Source organism: Anopheles coustani, chromosome 3 (genome assembly GCF_943734705.1).
Source record: "Anopheles coustani chromosome 3, idAnoCousDA_361_x.2, whole genome shotgun sequence".
NCBI classification, from domain to species: Eukaryota; Metazoa; Arthropoda; class Insecta; order Diptera; family Culicidae; genus Anopheles; species Anopheles coustani.
This window is the reverse complement of record NC_071288.1, coordinates 83758135-83780213: the sequence shown is the minus strand read 5'-3', so window position 1 is coordinate 83780213 and position 22079 is coordinate 83758135. Positions and strand designations below refer to the sequence as shown.

At 44.2% G+C, this 22079-nt stretch overlaps 2 protein-coding genes across 2 annotated transcripts; one reads left to right on the top strand and one right to left on the bottom strand.

Moving 5' to 3' along the window:
- Positions 1-946: 946 nt before the first annotated feature.
- Positions 947-11563, top strand: LOC131260425 (uncharacterized). The gene is made up of 3 exons (XM_058262139.1): positions 947-1375; positions 3414-3685; positions 4582-11563. The coding sequence occupies exon 3, from the start codon at positions 4617-4619 to the stop codon at positions 8409-8411; it is 3795 nt and encodes a 1264-aa protein (XP_058118122.1). The 5' UTR covers positions 947-1375; positions 3414-3685; positions 4582-4616; the 3' UTR covers positions 8412-11563.
- Positions 11564-14553: 2990 nt separating this feature from the next.
- LOC131267976 (caspase-3-like) lies at positions 14554-15708 on the bottom strand. The gene is made up of 4 exons (XM_058270785.1): positions 15486-15708; positions 15117-15419; positions 14728-14863; positions 14554-14656 (listed from the first exon to the last, which is right to left on the bottom strand). The coding sequence occupies exons 1-4, from the start codon at positions 15706-15708 to the stop codon at positions 14554-14556; spliced, it is 765 nt and encodes a 254-aa protein (XP_058126768.1).
- Between the last annotated feature and the right edge of the window lie 6371 nt (positions 15709-22079).

The window sequence follows — 22079 nt, the reverse complement described above, 5'->3', positions numbered from 1 at the left end:
TGCCGTCGGACGTATGTGAGAGGAGGAATCCTTTGGGTCGAGTGGGGGGAGTGGTTATTTGGAAAAATGAACTGAAAATGTGGAAAAATGTCTTACGTGCGGTTTATTAGTGGCGGTGTGTTGGATGAGGTTTTTTTTGTCCTCTTGTACTAAATTTCTCTATTTCTTTTTTTGCCCTTCAGATTCCCCTAGGGTGCGGTACATCACGTTCGTGTTCAGAAGAGTGGAAAAAGGAACAGAAATCCAAATGAGACTATGAAAGTGTGAAAACCTCAACCGGAGTGGATTGTGCGCTGAAGCAAGGACACTGAAGGAGTTGGTGTTTATGTGTGTGCGTGCGTGTGGAAATTGCAAGGACCTTTTCTTCTTCCCTTGTGCTGGGAAATGTGTATGGCCTGCATGGTGAACATCTAGGCGTCGTGGAGTGTGGAGTGCGGTTTTCCCTCGGTCTCTCTTTCCCGGATAGAGAGTAGGTTCCCGCCGGTGTACGACATTCTCCCTGAACTCCTTCGGTCGCGGGACGAGGAGCAGCTCCCTACAGAATGTCGTGCCGTGACGGCACGCGGTCACTGCGGGCGCGATACAAGCCATCGCTGCCATCGAATCCGGTGGCCGTGAAGTCGGCCCCTAACGACGATGGGCTGTGGAGTGTGCAGCCGTGCAGCACGACGTGTATACCGCTGGCGGCCACTACCATCGCCAACAACGACAGTAGCCGCGTGTGCGGCATGGCGATCGCGGAACTGACCACGCGCCACAGTGATAGTAGCAGCAGGAGCAACTACAACGGCAGCTGTGACAACCATGTTTTTAGTATAAGCACTACCAAAAGTGACCCACGGTTTAGTAGCAGCAGTAGCGATAACAGTAGTATTAGTCCGACGAAATCCGGCCGCAGCGATAGAAGGAAAGCGTCGTCGATGGGCAGCGACCGGTGGCCGCTCCGCGACGGCACGGTGCAGAAGGGTCGGGTGAGATCGGCTACCGGGTGGCGGGTGGCGGCACAACAACACCACCGGTGCAGCAGTACCGGTAGCGGGCGGCGGTACGCCGGCAACACGCTCGCCAGGCTGCTGATCCTCTTTGTAAGTAGTATTTTACTGTGCCACCCCTGGCATGCCGGGGCGCCGCTGCTGCTGGACGGCGTCGGTGCGGTCCTGCTCGACACCAACGGTGGCGATGGGAAGGGCGCGGTGCAGGCGTTCGGCGACGGGCTCGGCATCAGCCTCGGCGGTTCCAACCTGGAGCAGAGCATAGCGGCCGTGTTCAGTCGGGTCGCGTACGGTTCGACCACCACCACCAAGCGTAGCATTCCGGATAACGTGTACGTGCCCAGTCTGACGACCGTGTCCACGCCACTGCTGACCACGTTCAGGTGAGTTCATCGCAGGGTTTAAAACCGCCATCGGAACCAGTCCTGGGAGCTAAACTACAGTTTAGTAGAAGCGTTGGGAATGGAAATGGTAGATTGGTTGCACGTTCAAGAATGGTCATAAATTGTCTATCGCTTTGATAGTCTGCAGAGCTGGAATCTTCCAGTTTACTTTGAGAGTGATTTACTACATACATGCTATGGGTAATATGCAATGATTTTAAGATAAAAATATATACGACAGTATAGAATCTTCTTGGCACCTGTTTATGGAGGTTATTTTCTACAAAATGGTGCTGAAAAATGAATGCCATCTATAACACAAAAGCATCTTTCAGGTCAAAGAAATTGTACTTCTTGAAACGAAGTTTCATTTGTTGTATGTTACAGAAAGTTACATTTCCTCGCAACATCTAACACTCTTTTACTGCAAAGAAATACAATTTAGCACCTCGTTACATTTCGCTTCGTCGAATCTAGATGTAAACAAACAATAATTTCATTGCAGTGTAAAACAACTTGAACGTGGAAAATGGAACGAAAACAGAAAACAGTAGAAAAAATAACAACCACAACTGTATGGAAACATTTCAAGTACAAGCCACTTTCTGCAATGACGAATCGGTGCAAGAAAAAGACAATTTCTTTCAACTGGAAATTGCATTCGTGTTCTAGCCTCAAAACAGTTAACTCGTTGATGATTTCGTCTACATGCCTTTCGTTAATGAACATTTTATCATCCTATCTGGTTTCAAACCTGTGACAAGTACGTACCTAAAATTTTAGAATATATTCATCTCTTCAAGCAAGTTCATGTTGATAAATGCTATTTTCAAGCTTAGAATTATTGTATTGCTTGATTTTTTACAAGCTCAACATTTCTTATATGCAAGGAACAACATATTTGTTTGGATATTTGGTTCAATGATGTATCTCGTTAGTTTGTTTAAGTTTGTAGGAAATAAGAAAAATGTCTCTTTCATGTTTCCACAACAAGGTTCACTTGAAAAACTGAGTCCGCATTACAGTCCTTGAAGTACGATTTTGCATTTGATAGAATATCAAAATATTATGATAAAAACTCAACTCCTGGTGAACGCCTGGTGGATGTTTCGACTTGTTAATCCGGCCAAAGAAATGTAAATATACTTTCGGTAAGTGATCAGCACTTGTAGATCCGAACGAGCGTTGTAGGCGGATCGGTGGTTCCTGGTGGGTGTGTCCTGTTGATTTATGCCAGTTCAAACATCCTTGCGCATAAATAACGTTTTCTTTCCTGTCGGTCTCCCGGAATAAGGAGGGGGGATTCTCTAAAAGTCGGACTAGACTGCAAAACAATTTCCTCCAAAATAAAAGGAACTGAAAAAACATTGCGTTTCTAAACCACCACCTACCCACATTTTCGTTCGCTTGGAGCCCACACGGGCATGAAAACAATTTCCAGCAGCAGTGCGCTTACCTGGAGTGATGGAAAAGCTACCGTGGAGAATATAAATCATATTTATTGAAACACATTAAGTATGCAAATGACACCCACGAGCGAAACAACACCTAGTCTGGCCGTAGCACCCTCGCTGCCTAAAGAATCCTGCCCTGTTCTGGAAGTGTCGGCTTGCTGCGTCCAGAAAATCGATGGAATGTGTATCGAGGGCGCGGTGTTCGGTCACGGAAGAAAATGTATATTTGTAGCATCCAATACCCGGAAGTGGGACTGGTCGCGGGAACTCGACGGGCGCCCGATTTCCGTCCGTTCCGGCGTGCCGTTTTGTAACGTGAAACCGCCCTCCGGTGACGGTGACGAATCTTCGACCCTCATAAATAGTCCATATTTCACGTGAAATGCGTCAATTATCTCGAGACGTAAAATCGTCCGGTCAACCATAGCTCGCGGAGCCTTCGCCACGCGGTAGTTTAGCTCCCCGTCTCACCCGCGCAACGCCGCGCGTTACGCCGGGAACTCGTTAATTAAAACCTTATTTCCGTTAACGGTTTGGTTCATGTTTTGTCGTTCTTCGCATTCTCCCTCATGTTTCCCGTCTAGGTACCGTGAGAAGGATAAGGACCCGATCAGTGGCCCGGGAGCTGGCGGCGGCGTAGGCCCCGGTGGCGATAAGGATTCCCACTACAACCACCAGCAAATTAGTGCGAACCATCGGAACTACGAGCTGGACCTCGAGCGGGACCACGTGCTGCCGACGTCCGCACCGAACGCGGAGATTCTCAAGAGCAACAGCAATCCGACCTACCCGAACCCGAACCGCCACCATAACCACGACCGTCACCGGCACTCGAACTCGACACCGTATCCTCACGGTAGGTAGAACTAGGCGCGCTTCCACGCGTACCTAGCTCGAGTATATATTTAGGGACGGTTCATGTCACGCACGCCTCAAAATTCGACGAATTATTGTGTTTTCGCTCCTCAAGCGGATCCATTTCCCTTCGTGCCGAAGCGCACAGTGAGACGTGATACTTTTGAGTTCGGAAAATAAAAATATCAACAAGAATTGTTAAACATTTTTAATTGCCTCTTCATCTACATCAAGCAAAAGTAAAAGGAAATCTAGTTATTTTTCAAGGCAAGCTCCAAAGGAAATCCAGATATTTTTCTAGACAAACTTACTGAGGCAATCATAAAATCATGTAAAGTGCGATTTTTTAAAGCAGTTATATTACGAGAATAATCTCAAAAGTTTTAAAATTCCTTTGATTCGATCTCTTAGTTCGGAATTATTATGCTAGAAGAGAATGTGTTTGTAACTCTTCTCTTATTTTGACAACATCATCTAAATTCGTTTTGTCTGATTAAAAGCATGCAATTAATTTGCCAAGAGAAGTGGCTGTTGGTTCAAATTAAAATATCAAAACAAATAATAACTAAATTATCTAAAACTTACAATTATATTCACGTTTAGTTTTTCCCGGAATTATTATTTTCCATTACTTCCTTTTTTAAATTTTCGCCGCCTATTAGCTTTCTTTGGGAGTTTATTAAATTTGTCACGAAGATCAGATAAAGAAAATTGACTGTTATTCCGAGGTTCAACCGTGCGGACCACCACTGTGTGCGCCAGGCCGGAGAAGGGCAGCCGTGCGTGACAAGGGTCCATAATTTTCTTCGTGCTCATTGCAGCGTAACAATTGCCCCGGTCGATAGCGATACTAATTTGATGTTCTTCCTCCTATTCCTCCCCTCGCCCTCCCCCCAGGTCACAACGCGAAGAAGGGATTCCCCACGAACTCGATGTTCTCCGGTGACATTCCCGCCTACTCGCCCCCATCGCGGACGTTCTTCACGCCACCACTCCCTCGCAACTACACGAACCCTTTCGCCGACAAGCCGACCCTGCGCGGCACCAACAGTGACAGCACGATCATCAACACGGGCACCTACGCCAACCGGCGCCCGTTGCCACCGCCCAGTCTGATGCCGGGCCACGAGAGGATCCCGATGCGTCCGCCAGACTTGGTACCGGGAGCACCAGGTAGTGGCATCCTTCCCGGCGGTGGTCCGATGAACGGAGGTTCGCTCAATCCCCAGAAAGGTCCGGGCGGAGGTTCGGATCCGGCGTACGCACCGGGCGGCATGTCCGGCCCACCGTCTTCACAGTCGATGGAAGCGCAGCGGAAGAAGGCCCTCAACACGCCGTCGGAAAAATCGAACAAGCTGGACGCGGCAAAGAACTACGACAACCAGAAGCCGTTCCTGCTGGATGAGAACGCGAACTCGAGCGCCATCCTGCCGAACGGGATGCACTTCCCGTCGATCTCGCGCATTCTGTCCGGCTCGAACGGACGCCCGCAGATGATCCCGGATGTGTTGCTGCGCTCGGTAACCTCTGCACCCCGGCCCAACCAACCGTCGTACGAGCTCGGTGGGAATGGTCCGACCTCGTTGAGCAACTCGAAGAATCCGGCCGGCGTTGGTGGATCACCTTTTGGCGGTGGGAAACCGGTTGGCGTCGATAGTGGAGGGGATCGAGACCGTGATGGATCAACCGATGGTGACGGTGGTGCTGGTGGTGGTGGAGGCGGAGGAGGTGTCGATGGATCTAACCCCGATGGTGAAGGACGCCGACCGTACGATGAGGACGATGAGGAGGAAGAGGACGACTCGTTCGATGAGGGTGCCCATTCGGGAAGTACCTCGAACGCGGTCACCACAACCGTCTCCTCGCTGCACGTTCTATCATCTTCATCCTCACCAATCACACAGAAAATGCCGAACCTAAACCTCAAATCGGTGATGGTGAAAAATGGCACTGGAGAAGATGGAGCCGGAACCGGTGGAACGTACGGGAACGATCGTAACTTCCAGGGTGAGATCGCAGACATCAGCACGTGGACGATCGCGTGGAACATCCACGTGTACCTATCCGCCATCCTGTACACCATCCTGGCCGTGTATAGCATTTTCAAGATCATCTTCTACGACAAGCTGACGCATCTGTTCTCGCAATCGTACTTCATCAGCATCCACCTGATCCTGATCATCATCTGCTTGCTGCGCATTTTCTATCTTTGCTACGACGCTTACAACATCCACTTCAGCTTCAATCTGTTTACGTCCGAGGTGCTACTGAACCTTCCGCTAACCTTCCTTACGACAACGTTCGCCATACTGATCCTCTTTCTACTGCTCCGATCGATCAACCACAAAACGAACCGGTACAGTTCGATCCTCCGCCCGCTCACCATCATGATCGGGTCGGGCGTTCACGTCGGGCTTTGTATAACGCTACATTTGGTCGAGTCGTACGAAACGCAACAGTTCTACCACAAACAGCACCAGCTGCAGATGCAAAACAAACAGCTCATGATGACGGCGGGAGGTGGTGGTGGTGGGGGTCGCGGTGCAGGTCATGCACCACCACCGACCAACATCCAGATCCCACCGCGCGTCCTCTCGCTCATCTGTCAGATCATCTATATCTTCATCTGTCTCAGCCTCGGCCTGCTGTACCTGTACATGTACCGGCTGCTGAAGCGAATCCTGCACAAGAGCCAGAACTACATCCACGGCTACAACAACCTCTCGTACGCGATCCACATCACGATCGCAACGGCATTGCTGTTCATTCTGCTTGCCGCGCTCCAGATCTACGGTGCGATCAGTATCAGTTCGCAGACGAAGGTGAAACTGTCACCGAGCCACACGCTGCACGATGGGTCGGCCAAGAAGACGCTCTGGGCGTCCCATATCGAGATCGATTGGTTCCAGTGGGGCTACCAGTTCAGTTTGCGGTTCATCGAGATCGTCATCATCGCGCTACTGTCGTGGGTGACTGGTTTGAAGACGGGTCCGTCGAAGGTGATCCAGCGGGAGAAGGATATGGAGCAACCGAACGCCAGTGGGTTCGCGCTGTTCCCGTGCACCTCGTCGTCGAGCCAGGAGAACTTCGAAACGGACTATCCGGCCGTGTGCAATACCAACCGTAACCTCCACACCTACACGATGCGCACTGGGAAACCGATCTACGATGATAACTTTGCGCTGAATTCGCTCAACCTCGAGCAGAACAGCCAGCAGGATCTGCAACTCGGTGGCGTTGGTGGACCGCCGGGTGTCGTAGGGGTCGGTGGGGTGGTCGGTGGAAACGACTTCCAACGATCGCTCGAAACGAACAGTATGCGCTCATCGTCGCACAACTACAGCAACAACTACAACGGTAGCAACAACGACCACATGCCGGAACAGGGTGACGATTTCCTCAACGACACGGAAACGATGCCGGATCACTACGAGAATCCGAACTTTGAGCTGAAACACCACAACAACCAGCCGCATCATCATCATCAGCAGCAACAGCAGCTCAGTGGCAGTGGTAGTGCGAACCAGTACCACGACATCATGGACAACTGCTACTCGGAGCCGATCAATGCGCCGCAGTACGATACGAAGTCACTTCGCGGGCAACCAGGCCACCCGATGGCACAGCATCGTAACTACGACTTCCAGAACTTCGAGCGACCCAACTTTGACCCGACGGGACATCCAACCCAGCAGCAGCAGCAGCAGCATGGGCTACCCGGTGCGATTCCGCCGGCCGCCGCAGCCTCGATATCGCGCGGTGAATTCCGGGCGTCGAAAAACCTCAAAACCCTCAAGAGCGGCCAGATGCAGAACGATCTCGGCGGTGGTGCGAACACGATGGGCCACCATCACTACAACCACCACAACAACATGGGCGGCCCGGTGCCACCCGGTGGCGGCAACTACGGTGATTCGTTCGATCGACGGATTGGCGTGCGGAAGAGCGGCACACTGAACAACATCGGTGCGATGCACTTCAACCAGCACGTCGGTGGTGGCAGTGGACGCGGTAATAACAACTCCAACTCGTCCGCCTCGTCGTCGGCCTCGTCGAACAATCGGGCCGCATTGCAGCAGCAGCAGCAACAGCAGCAACGTGGCCGTGGTCCCATGTCCGGTGCGCAAACGTTAAGCTCGTCGCGCTCGTCGAACGATCACCATCACCACCATCACCACCATCATCAACCGCCACCACCGCCTCAGCCACCGGCTGGCCATAACTTTGCCATCCCGGGAAGCTTCAACGATCGGCTACTGAACGGTGGCGGTGTCGGAGGTGGTGATTCGCTCGAACGAAACCCACATCCACATCAACAGGCACTTTCCTCGCAGGACAACGTGAGCGGCAACAACTTCGACGAGGGACTGCCGAATGGACCGAGTGCGTACTACCACAGCAAGAAGCGATCGCGGGAGTCGTCCAGCTCGAGCTACACCGGTGGCGGTGGGCCGGGTGGAGCCGTGCCATACCCGGGCAACGGTAGCAACGATCATCAGACGGAATCGTCCTCATCGCCGACGGCCAGCATCGGTGGTAGCATCGGAACGCCGACGACGGGTGTGCTGCCGGGTAAGCTAGGTGGTCCGCAGCAACAGGAAAATGGTAGCATGCTGGTGGCGGAGCAAGGCTTCGTCCGGTTCCGGGCACTCGAGGAACCGACGCTCGGTTCGCGGACAAACCTCCGCAACCCGGAGAACAAGGGCAAGCTGTTCATGAACTCGTAAATAAGCCCCCCGGAGCGACACGAACGGACAGGGAATGTGGTGAACAAGCGCGCGTGTGTGTGAGTGTGTTGTGACGGGCAAACGTGTGAGACAAACTGCACCAGGATGAACGTTCTCGGAAAAAGTGGACAGATTTCATGTCATCCTGGTCGATGTTTACCCCGGGAACGAAAATGATCACGTCTCTCGGGAAAAAATGTCATCAGTTATCTTTTACATCGTTCCAACAGGAACGCAACAGCTTGCGTGATGTTGTGTGCTGCGCATGTAAATAGTTTAGTAGGTCAAAACAAATATAAAGCAAGGACTGATCCTGTAGCGGCACACCATCATCACCACCGGAACAAAATACATTTAATCGGAGGAATGTGAGGTTTATTTCACCTTTCCTTCGCTTTTCCTCTACAGATTGCTGCATGGGATGATGCAAACATTTACACTGTGATGATCTTAATTTCAACTTCAACGGTTGCAAAGTGTTCTACGATCTGTTGGTTCTGGGTTTATGCATGGTTTTTAGTTTTATCAAAGTGACACTTGATTTTTTGGTCACTCCATTGCGGTAGACGAAACATTATGAAGGTCATTTAAAAGGTCGCCAATATTTTTTTATTTTATTTTTCACAAAAATTGTGTTTTGGGGAATCATGTTCGATGGTCCAATAGTTATCAGTAGTAAGATTTAAAGTTGACGACTAGTTTTTATTTATTTTTAAAAGAAATGTTCCATATTTCAAGCGTTTCACACACCGTATTGTTTTTCGTGAAGCATAAACCGTGTTTAACCCACCATTGAACCTCTAGACCTTACACTGTCGAAACCGTTGGAAAAAAGCACAAAACGAACACGTCAAAAATGCAGAAAACATGCACACTCGGTGCAACCGAACCGCTGTAGAAAGTTAAAGAAACCGTTAACTCATTGTGATGATTTAATCCGTCGTCTACGAAAAACATAAGCATATTTCAATTGAAATAGAAAGCATATAGAACACCACGGTCCCTTTACACAACCCCGAACAGTTATTTAATGTAAAGCTAGATCCTTGTACATTATCATCGATAGGAATCATGAGATTTTGGGGGGTAACTCCATGCCGGCAGTGCATTTGTCAGCAACATTGGTGGGTACTTGCCAGCTGGTGTTTTGTGTTTTCCCAGCCTTTATTCATTTTTCTTTTCCGCTGAAATCCGAAAGGATCCTGCACGCGCTTCCCTTCGGTCGTTCAGAACCCCAAACAGGGAGTTGGAAAGTTGGCCAAATGTCAAGCACCAAGTGTTAAAACCGATAGAAAGTTTTATGTTGAGAACAGAAAAATGTAAAGAAAAATTACTACTTTGTCTGCACGTGCGCGCACACACACACACGAATAGCCCCTGGAAATTCCCACTCCGCCTGTTCTTTCCGCCCGTGCTCCGTTCGTTAGAGAAGAGGGAAATGTGTTGTGGAAACAAGAAAAACGCTAGTCTGTTTTATAAATCTATATATGTAAATGGAAAACTGTATCTATATGTGAATATCGTTTTTTTAATTATTATTATTATTATTAAACTTAGCCGGTTGATAGTGCGGTTTACTTTTTTTTAACTATAATCTAAGCTAAGTTAAACGGTACGAAAATTTTTATTCGATCTTAATTTTTATCACCGTGTGCATCGTCCAGGAGGAAGAAGTCGCATCGAGAGTGGCTGCGCGTGTAAGAAAACTGAAAGTGCAACAAAGTAGAAAGCGAGAGTAAGGCAGAACGAAAGTAGGAAAGAAAAATGCATTTAACAGCATACAACTTTTAACGAGCTGAACAGAAAAATTAATAGAAAATAAAAATACGTTCCCACACTCACGAGTTGCGGGTTTGTGGATGCTTGGGTTTTGAATTTTCCACCCCAAAATGCGGTTTGTTTTTACAGTTGAAGCATTTTCCACGTTGCATGTGTGATAGTTCGGGTGCACCGAAGGCACTCGTCCAATGCTACTTAACAATTGGCCACGGAAGTGGATGGAAATATAACAAAACACGAAATGCCACGGAAAATTGCTCGATTGCCAAACTACTGATTTTATGTCGGATGTTTGGTCTGTGTTGTTTCATCTTTTATTTTCCAATTTGTTGCGGAGAATTCGTAGTTCAACCAAACTAAAGCATGGTGCATAGAACAACCCGTGGACAGGAAACTGGAAAGTATAAAATCGTGTGATCGCACAGAACATAAAAAAGAACACATTTAAATTATAACACTTACGAAACACAGACTAACAGATAAAAACAGATTTCCCGTTTCCCGGTGTGCTGCGGTACGATTGTGACTGTTTTATGTTGAAACGTGCTTTATTTCCGAATTCAAAGCTGTGCATATAGTCGTTAAAATAGACGGAAAACCCATGCTAAACACGAATAGAATAATAAAAGAAATCAAGAAAAAAATAAAGTACACTCAAAAAAACAAACACACGAATAAATCCCCAACAAATGTGTTAACTGTTCATCCACTCACGTAAACTACAAAACGAAAGTAGAAATGTGAGTTTAACAGAAAACACACACACACGAAAACCCGAATGAAAACACACTTTTCTTCTAGCTGGTAAGGTGATACTGATGGAAATAGTTGCCCATAGCCAGTATCGCAGTCATGAACCGCACACGCAATGGGTTTTTGAAATACATGTTGATGCAAAAAAGAAAGAAAGAGAAAACTGAAGAACAAACGCAAATTCCGGCAGAAGAATATATATATAAATATATAAATATAAATATAATTCATTAGATCGTGGTTAGGGAGTGTATTACGATAGATCGTAAAACGGGAAAAGAAGATAAAAGAGGAAAGGAGAGAAAATAAAAATGATATGTCGGACGGAAGTGAAAAAAAGGGAAGAAAACGAAAATGGAAAGCGAAACGAAAAGCGCCAGCCTGATGGACGAGTAAAGAAAATTATGAATATTTAAAGTAATTGAATTCAGTAAATTAAGTATTACGTAAAATAAAGATGCAAAATTCAACAAAAATTGAAAAATCCGACGTTTTGACTTATTCTGCTGTAAAAAGTTTATTGGGAAATGTAAAAAAAACTGTTGAATGAAAAGTACGCAAATGGTTCTGCTCAAAATCAACAGATTTGCGCACGCCGGAAGTAAAAGGCACATACAGCATGCAAGTGGTGATCTGCAGCAGGTAAAATATTTTCCGATGTTGTGTCCCTGCGTCCTGTCCCTCTGTGAAACGAAACAGTCCGATGGTGGATGGTATTGTGAAAGTGGAGGAATAAAATGGACGATTCAAATGAAGTAATTTTCTGTAAAAAGTAATAGATCTAAAATGTAGGAGAAACGGAAAGAAATGAACATACAATTCAATTTAAAATTTGAGATAACACATAGAACAACTGATTTCAACAGTTGCAGCAAAGGAACAGAAGAACAATACAAACAGGAAACGAATATAGAACGCAGCTTGCCCAATGCATATGTTGTTGTACTGTCCTTTCTCTATAAGCCGCATTAGCTAATGAAACTACATTCTTCATCCACCGTCTTTTCATACCCAAACACAAACAACACACTCGCATACAAATACACACAAACACAACCAAACAATCAACCATCCCATAGCACATTCAAGACGAATTGTGGAGTTGTTTGATTTATTTCATACAATTTTTCTGTTAACTTCTGAAATATAGCGACCGTGAGCACCCATGTTCTTGTTCATAAAAAATAAAACGCAACAAGAAAGAAAGTTATAAGATAATAGGAAAATTGTGATGATCGTACATAAATGACAAACAAAAGGAACCCTTAGAAAATCATATGACTCAAAGTGAAAAGTAAACGATGCAAAAAACATAAAAAAGAAGAGAGAAATCAGCAAAAAAGTAAACCACATGGAAACATTGAAACGCTGAACAGGAATGTAATAAATGGTGTGTCGCTCGCGAAAGCAAAATGCAAGCAAAATGCGTACCCGAAGCAACACGAAACATTATTGCAACAACTCTATATACTCAGTCCAGAGCAGAAAAATAAAGCGAGCGGAAGGAAGGTCGTGAAAAAATGTCAAAATATAACAAAAAAATCTAAGTTTGTTTACATCGACTTTTACTTCATTTTGAAAGAAACCAATGTACGACTTTTACCACCGTTACGTTTTCAGTATAAATTAGTTGCGATATAACACGCTACTGCATCATTTTATTGTGGTGAAAGATATTCCATGTTACTGCAACTTTTTGTCTGTTTTAGTTTTGTTTACTTTTTGTTATCTACTACATATTTTTGCTTTTTTTATGTATGGAGTTCTGTGTACACTAAAAACTCGACCAATGAACCGTCGCTTCTGAAACTTTTCACACATTAAGTTTAAGTACTGCAGATGTTGTTGAAGGTTTGTTTGATCACTATTTTTTTATAAAATCATCTAAATTTTACTATTTTAACTCAGATTTGCTAATACAAACAAAACAAGCATGAAGTCAAATGTCAAAGTGTATCCTACATAGTTACCCTAAGGTTTATACATTACGATGAAATATCAAACATTTTAAATATGTCGTTATTGTTGCTATTAAATTCAAACATATCTTTCAAGTATTAGCTAAAACCATAATTCTTTTCCCAATCCCTTCGTCACCGAGCAACGCCGGGGCGTCAAGCTAGTATTTTATATTCATACTCGATGATTCAACGAACCATTCTGCAAACTCCAACGAACATCTTATAATATGTTTTAATCGCCTTCAACACGTTTCACTTCCACTGTTTGTTGAATTGCATTACTCCAAACGCAGATGGGCAAGTATCAAGGGTTTTGTTAGAGTCTCTATTACCGAAGGGACCGAAGTGTGCCTGAAAGAGAAGATGAATCTGTGGTTCGATCTTTTCGTTTTTTATCGTTTGTTTTATTTCCGCATTTTCAAGATGATATCAGGAAAAATTATTACCCTTCATCCTTGGCACGCTTAATGAGCAGTCTGTTTAATTCGGGCACATCAAATGAGTCGTTTTCGCGCAGCACATCGAAAAACGAGGTTAGGAAGAAGTTTCCTTGCGGGTTGGCTTCTGGAATAGTTGATAGCAGATTTAGGATAGGTAAAGAACTTTTAAAAATGTATCCATTATTGATTGAATGGAACTTTGTGCCCTCTTTACCGTCAAACAATGTGCCAAAAATGTCCATTTGTTCTTGACCTACCTTCGTAGCCGCTCTGGAAAATGACAGTATCAACCTTGTTGCTTGCGTACGTTGGATAGCATGAGTCTGTTTCAATCGTATCCTGGTTGGCGGTGTCCACGATGAATATCTTCGGTTTGCCTTTCAGCGTCTTGTTTGCGGTCACGTTTTCCACTACAGTTTTGCGGAGCGAATAGTGTTTTCCGTCGTACGCCATGATAGAATCCTTCTCGCCGTCGGCGCTGATGATAATGAACATAAGGCAGCTGTACGCGCTATAATCTGCCTGGCGCACTTTGGGGGTCGAAAGCAAAGAACAAATTTATTCACATTAGCTAACGATTGAGAATGTTGACGGTGGGTAGGAAACATTGCAAGAGATAACTTACGGTCGTTCATGGACTTATTTAAGTTTTCATACGTAACTTTGCCCTCCACCACGGCGTTTGTTCGATACGAGTTGAGAAATTGTTCAACCAGCTCCATCTTCCTTGCTCCGGGACGAACGTTCTCTGGTTCAAGGACCTTGCGGTGATCCAGCACATAGACATAGGCTGGCTTAGATAAATCATAACTATCCTGTTGCTCCATATTGGCACATGCACTTAACTTCTCAACACAAAACAAGTTAATTCTTGGTCACTCTCTAAACGGCACTGCGCCGGTCGCTCAACCATTTCACTTAGCTGCACTCACGAACACGCACCAAGCTCACAAAAAGGTCCGCTTTTGATAAGATATGACGCACATGGGCTGCGTACTATAATCGGCAGTTTTCGAAGAAAAATTGTTTTAATCTGTTGGTCACTTAGCGCCGGCTTCCTAATTTTATTTGATTCAATTCATGCTGAATGTTGTGCAATGCTATTTAAAACACTTCAAAGTGCACCTAGCTCACTGAAAAACCTTTAATGAATGTTTAATAATAAAAAATCATGATAATAATTGCTAGCACGCGTCCTCTTTACAATTATTAATCGGAAAGTAAATCATAATCAGGTAGATTCTGCTTCCGTAGATCCGCAAATATCAGACGTTTCGTCAGAGTATTGCTCATCGTGGGATTCTGTATGTAACTAAAAGTTAAAAAAAAAAACATGGAGTTATAAAGGCAAGTGGACATTTTACTTTGTAACCAAATGATTACTTTTTTTTGCCGGTCTGTGATGCGTTGAGCTTTCTGTTAAGATCATAAATATCAAGATTTTCGTTCTTCCGAAGCTCCTCAAAAAACCGTTTCACAAAAAAGGAACCAGTGTCCGTATTGCGGTACGAAACGTGACCTGAGGAATGATACGAAGTGTAGTAGAGAAATGTTGCTCCAATTTGAAAACATTTGATTAACTCCTTCACAGTGTTGCCCACGATTCTAAGTACACCTGCTTCAAAAACTTGTCATTACATGTTTGTGCATTTTAACTCATTTATGCGATACTAATCGATGAAATTGAATAATATTTAACACAGTGCTGATCAAAATCACAAAAAATAAAAAAATAAACACTGAGACTGTGAAGGGGTTAAACATGTGAGTACCTTCGAAGGTGCTTTGGAAACGGATGATATCGCTGTTATTATATCTATCTCTCCTAACAGCCGAGTCTACCTCCACCCGGTCATTGCCCCGGCAAGCGTTGACGATGAATATCTTCGGTTTGCCGTCCAGCGTCCGATTCATGGCCACCTTTTCCACCACATCCTCGTCCAAAAAGTAGACGTCTCTCACAAGCTCATTTTTGCTGTTGTAGTAGATGTCCGCCTGAATGGTGTCGTTCTCTGCGCCGTGACTCATGATGATGACGATCAGGCAACTGTAGGCGCTAAAATCTTTCTGATATACTGTTGCAAAGATGCATATCAACCGGTCTGATGACAACTACTCTTCTATAATTGTGGAATACCTACTACCATCCATCAGCAACCGAACCTTGAGCAGCGAAAGGTTCTCGTGTATATCCAGGCCGTCAGGTTCGGTTCGGTAGGCACGAAAGAAGTCTTTGATTACTTCCAGATCTACCGTACTGCCCTTGCGATCCGCCAAGGAATGGGTGTACTGATGATGGTGAAGCACAAGGACGTAGGCTTTTTTAGAAAGATCGTACTTTTCAGCAGCACTACTAGCAGCCATGGTAACCGAGCAATGTGGATCAATACTTGACCGGGTGCGAAATTGTACTGCCCGTGCTGGCGGTTTTAAAGTAAATCTAATTTTGCCAGGTATCACATCTTTTGTTTTGCGATAAGATATGGGTTAAAATCGCCACAAGTCGATAACCCAGTTTTTGATTGGGAATATTCGGCGAAAAATCACCAAACAGCATTTGCTATCTTATCTGGCAGTTATCATTCCTGTTAGATCATACTCGCGAATGATCCCCCTTGAAATGAAACTTCGACATCCATTTATATAACACGGTGTCCAATACAATCAAACAAGAAAGTATCCGTACAGTCACCAATTTAAGCTTTAAGTCTGGGTATCTCAGGGAGTACATAACCTAGGGCAAGACATTAAATATTAGGTCTGCAACTAAGTTCTCGGTGTTTGTCAAAAAGTATCGCTTGTAATGACAGTTGGCCGATTTTGACGTATCTGAATCGTCATAAGTTTAGCTTAGACATATAGTAAACAAACTTTATCGTCAGATTGGTGATTTCATTGTTGCATAATATAGTTATATTATGTGGGAAATGTCGAATTCTGAACCGAATTATCACCATTTGCGGGAAGTTCTTCTTTTCTTCTTCAATTCGAAGAAAACAGCTGTTGCAGCGTTTCGGGAGCTTCAACAAGTTTACGGAGACGATACTCTCAGTTAAATTACGTGCGGTGGTTGGTTTGGGTGCATTAAAAATGGCGCTTTCGATGTCAACGACCGTACGCGTCAAGGAAGATCGCCAAGCATCAGTGACGATCAATTGGTGGCATTAATCGACGAGGATGGAAAGCCAAACACAAGAAGGGCTTAGTTCAGAGTTAACAGTTACCCTCCAGGCTATTTATAAGCGCCTACATACGTTTTGGATGAGCACAATACGCGGAGAGGCACGACAAGGCCATTCTCCTGCACGACAACGCTCGGCGTCACGTTGCGAGATCAATGAAAACTTATCTGGAAACGCTGAAATGGGATGTTTGACTCCATCCGTTGTATTCACAAGACCTTTCCCCATCAAATTTTCACCAGTTCCGGTCCATGGCACTTGATCTGAGTGAACAAGAATTCAGATCACGCGAGGCAACTCAAAAATGACTCGATACCCGGATAGTATCCAAGGAGCAACAGTTATTTTGGGACGGTATTCAAGCTCTGCCCAAAAGATGGGCAAAAGATTTGGCAACTTTGAATTTTGCTTCAAAGAAATTTACTTTGAATGAGTAATCTTTTACAATTATTTTTTAAATAAACAAACATTTTTATAAAAAAAACAGCGAGAACTTAGTTGCAGACCTAATAGATACACTGCTATTCTATGCAATTGGTGATCAACATTTCAAAAAAGTTACTTGAAGGTCACTTTGATTTGAAGAAACCCACAAAAACGATAAAAACCTAGGTAAATCAAAATATCCATACATGATTAATATTTTGCTACTCAATGTGCCAAAATAATGCATTCAATGGCCAAAATCCAATGGCTAATGCATCCAAAATAGGCCTATTAAGGTCTACTAAAATCAAGATAATGTCCCGTTGATGGCAATTCTAAGCATCTCTCAACAAACGTGGTATACGGTTCGATTCTGGAGACTTTGGGAGTATCGTCAAAATTTGTACGGCCTCATACAGTGGCTACTCTTGGACAATGTGTGACCTACTCTTGGGATCGTTATTTTACTCAGAGAGATTATTATTGAACAGCTAAAGTTTTACCTAGGCATGGCTTGTCCAAGTAATAAAATTGGTCAAGTAGGCCATCGGAACAATGTTGTCCGTGTTGATGATTGAGTTTGATTTCTGAACTATATTGTTTGTCGGCTTTTGGGCCACAATTGTTTAGTTTTGCCTCAACAATGTATAGAAAACAGTACCAACACTAATTGGTATCCAAATACAGTGATTTAAAATTTCCCATTCTCATTTGGTATATTCACGACTTTCGAAAAATCCTACAGCTATCAATAATTTTTAATAACTTTAGGGTACTGAATTCACCAAATTTATTGAAGAAAAATATGAAGATTGGAGAATTTTGTGTAAAGTAGCATCATTCACGAGAGAATTAACATTTTAACAACATTTTTTACCGTTCAAAAAACATTCAGTAATGAATAGCATAATCCACGAGGAGGGCTTAAACAAAGCAGCACATTTGCCAATCATGATCGTGAACCTTATAGCCTCTATAGATTCTCATTCGTTGGCATAAGTTAACCACAAACTCAGAATCTGCCAGATGTATGCCAGCATTCCGTGAGCACTTCAGCTATTAAAGGATCAAGAGGCCGAGCTGACCTTTCCTCACATCCAAGGATAAAAGAAAAAAAGAACTCCCAACGGTCAGGAACGAGTTCCTGTTGGCCCGTAATTGAATATCTTTTTGGGGTTGCCAGGACTGCGGCGCGAATTGCACCGGAAACAAACGCTCCGAGCGACGATTGCGTTTTATGACATGGACTTTTTTCCTCTATTCTCAAGCTTTTATTTTCTTTACCAACGCAACGTTCTTCGTTCCAGTCAACCTCACGTGGCGTCGGTCAAAGCGTGTGTCCCTTTAGGTTGAGGCCCTTTGGCGAACGGATCACCTCACCTATCCACCGGTCACCTGCGACGAGTGTGGAAAAATGATGTCCCGAAACGTTGCCATCCGGAACGCAACGTCTGCTTCGAATCGAGCGAGCTGATTTGATTTGGTGTTCGGAGTCCGGAGCCTTTGAACGTGCCCGAGCTAACGCCGGCATAGGCCGCGCCGTTTGCCAGTCAGTTGCAGAGTGAGATAAATTAGTTGAAATAAGCCAACCCCGCCGCACAGTGGAACAAGCCGTAAAAAATGGTTCGGAATCAAATCTAAATAGTATCACAGTTTTGGATCTCTCTGAATCTCAAAAAATCTCAACAAATCATCAATCTAACAAAAGCACTAACTAGTTCAATATGTTTTTTATGTTTTTTGTTATTTCACTGCCATGAATATTTTATTTTACCACTTTGTGAGACTATGAATGAATAGTAAATCTCAAACATTATTCAAATAAAATTGACATTGAATATCTTAACTGGCTTGGAGAATATTAATGAATTTTTATGTTGTTGTTTAATAGAGCTTGTTTCTCATTATTTCGTACTTGTGTCCTTTATAGTTTTCTTAATATCTATCTTTCATCAACTTTAAAAGCTATCACCTCATTTCATTATTTTCTTTTCTTAGCAACTGTAAAGATTGTACTTATACGTCATCATGCTGTTTTTTTATGATAACATATAAATAATGGTTACATTTAGCACCTTTTTCACGAAATACGGTTTGTAAATGTATGCTAGATTTGTTCGAACTTTTTTCTTGTTTCCTTGGAAACTTTTGTTCAATTAAGTGTATTCTTGCAATGAATTTTGTTTTTTATTTATTTTACTTCACAATAAATAGCTGTACTTTGTTTATTACTCTGCATTTTTTCCATTTTATGAGGAATTTATTTATTGTTTTGTTGTACTTCGAAACACATACTTTCTCATTTTTAATCCCACTGTGTGGCCGGCCTGTTTGTTCTTTCCTCCAGAAGCCAGCCGTTTCGCAGCGGCACATGTTCACTTTTTATTCCATGTTCGATTCCGTTGCCCCGCTTCGTCACGCGGGTTTGAATGTTGCCATCGTTGAGCTTTTCCCGCCCCAGGTTCCCGGTCCATTTGATTCAATTGGTTTCACCCACTTTCACGCACCGACAACGAGCCGTCGGTTGTTTGTCGCGGAGGCGGTTCGTGCTTTGTTTTTTAGCCTTCAGCTTTTCATCCGGTACCTGCACCAATATTGTTTTAAGGCGTCGCGGCGGCCGGCCCTACACCGGTGCACCTTGCAATCGGGGAAAATCGGTACGTTTATCCACGGCTCGGCTTCTGGAAAGCCGTCATCTATCGTTTTTTTCCAAAACAACGCCGCTAAAACACCGGACCACCTTTCGCGTCGTGAAGGGAGCGAGGAAAAAAATGTGGCCTCATCTAATCGCGATCGTTCTACCGAATACCGGTGGCAAACACACACGCAGACATACGTGCTTTACCCGGAAGGACACCTTTTATGGTACCACTTCCGCACTTCTTCGCACGCTTCGCAGGAGTTTTCCACCTTGTGTGACGTGGTGTTCCAATCGAATTAGTTTACCAATCTGCTGTCCCCAATTAGTCCCCCTCTATCTCCGGACCTCCCATGGACCTCCGTCGAAGGCGTTCGCTTGCATTCCTCCCCTTGCGCGAAAAGGACGAAACCGAAAACTGGTTTGAAATACATTTGACGGTTCATTAGCTCGGTCCTGGCCATCCTGGCTTCCGGTCCCGGTTCGGTCTGGGCGTGCATTAGAGGGCCAAAAGTCGGCGATATTTCGGTTTCAATAATTCCTCAACCGTTCCACTCGAGCCCATGGCGTCTGGTGGCCAAATCGACCGGATGGAAACCGCCATCGAATCGAATGATGCGGGCTGCGGTTGCAGAGGCAGGGAGACAGCGAGAGGGAGGAAGCGGGTGGGTAGAGTGGGAAGCTAATTAATTTGTGCCGGGACCGGGCGATGTATTCCGGTCCGCCCCCGTTCCCGGGAGTTCGGGAGGAACGCCAAAGCCGACGGTCGGGAAAAGCTGCCGGCTGAAAATGTTCGATGCCCGGGGATGGCGCATGTGGAAAAGGTATCAATTTTCACATTGACTTGATTTTCCCCAGTCATTGTTTTCATTGGCAGCGTTCGGCATTTGTAATTAAATGTTCGACTTCGAGGGCTGGCCCATTCGTACCGGCGTTTTGATCAACACATTGTGCCCGGTCTTGATCAAGCTGGTCTTATTTGAAGTGAGTCAAATTTCGCCTAAAATGCTTATTACGAATGTGGATGGTAAATAAAATTAATTCGGAAAACTTTACATGCAGCTTTGAGAGTAAATAATAAAATAACTTTCGTTCGGAAAGTGTTTTTAAATACAATCAATTGTAAATTTAATGAGCACAACATGACAGTTGTAAATGTAGTAAATAAATATGAGCAAGAATGGAATGAACGTGAACTTGTAGACAACATATGTATGACAAAGTACAGTTTGTGTTTTTATTCGACTGAATCAATTAATAATAATCAATTTGAGTAAATTAAAGATTACAGCTATGGTTAGCTAGGAAGTAATGCCAAGCTACAATTAGTTTTAAGCAATAGGTTAAGAAAACTGTAACATTTTGGTACATCAAATACACTACGGTCTGGCCGTCCAAATGTATATATAGAAAAAAATTGAGTAAATTTCATAACAAAAGTTTTCTTAAACATAAATGTTGAAATACGCACTGAAATATTGCAATAACTGTCAGGTTTGGTATAAATGTAAAATTTTATTTTATTTCATTCAAAGATTGCATCTGTCTATGAGCAGATTTAGAAAAGATTTTTTCAGGAATAGAATTTTAATTTGAATTTAATGGTACAATTTTCTAGGGATTTAAATGAAAAACTGTTAAAGTGGAAACTTTTGCACCAATTATTCACAGAAGGCTGGAAAATATGCACAAGTATTACATAAAAACACAAAATTGCAATTTGTAATATAGGAAAAGTAGACAATGTTTTTGTGTGTAATAAAAATTATCAAAGACCTTTCTTTAGAAAAACTATCAAATAAGAGAGAAGATTAAGCGTCAATTCTATTTAACTTTCCACGCTACAAAGATCAGTAATGGTATTGATCCGAATTGAAAGCTGAACGATAGTTCGGGCTCCCCTTTCAACCTTGTGCCCAAGAATATCCGAACAGATCACTTTCGAAAAGGTACAAAAATTGAAACATTCCATCAAACTTCACCGAGTGTGAAGCTTGATTTTTGTTTTTTCCCTTCAAAGTGGATACAGACGAAATTCATCCTTCATCTCATCTTCCTCTCGGCGCCGACAGTGATCGATGACTCGATGGCGGGCATTCGTCAGAATCGCTTTCGCGTGCGCTCGTTCCGGGATCAGTTGCCTCCGGGCGCACACCGATGCGATGCACTGCGATGATTGAGCAGAAATTATCAAATTTTACGCGAAATCGGTCCTTATTTTTGCAACCTTACCTCGCCCCTTCTTTCCCCTTGGTTTGCGTCCCACGGCCAATTCGGTACAGAATGTGTTCCACTTTCATCGACACGAAATGGATCATCCGAGGGCGTTTCCAGGAAAACAGTTCGCTAATTAAATGATGCCGATGCGTTGCGTTCGTTGGGTTTTCACTTTTTCTTACTTGTGTTCGTTTACCCTTCACCTGCTAGGCGTCCGATCTCCGTGAAGGGATGCACTTTTATCCTTTGTTCACATGAACCACGGTTGTTTC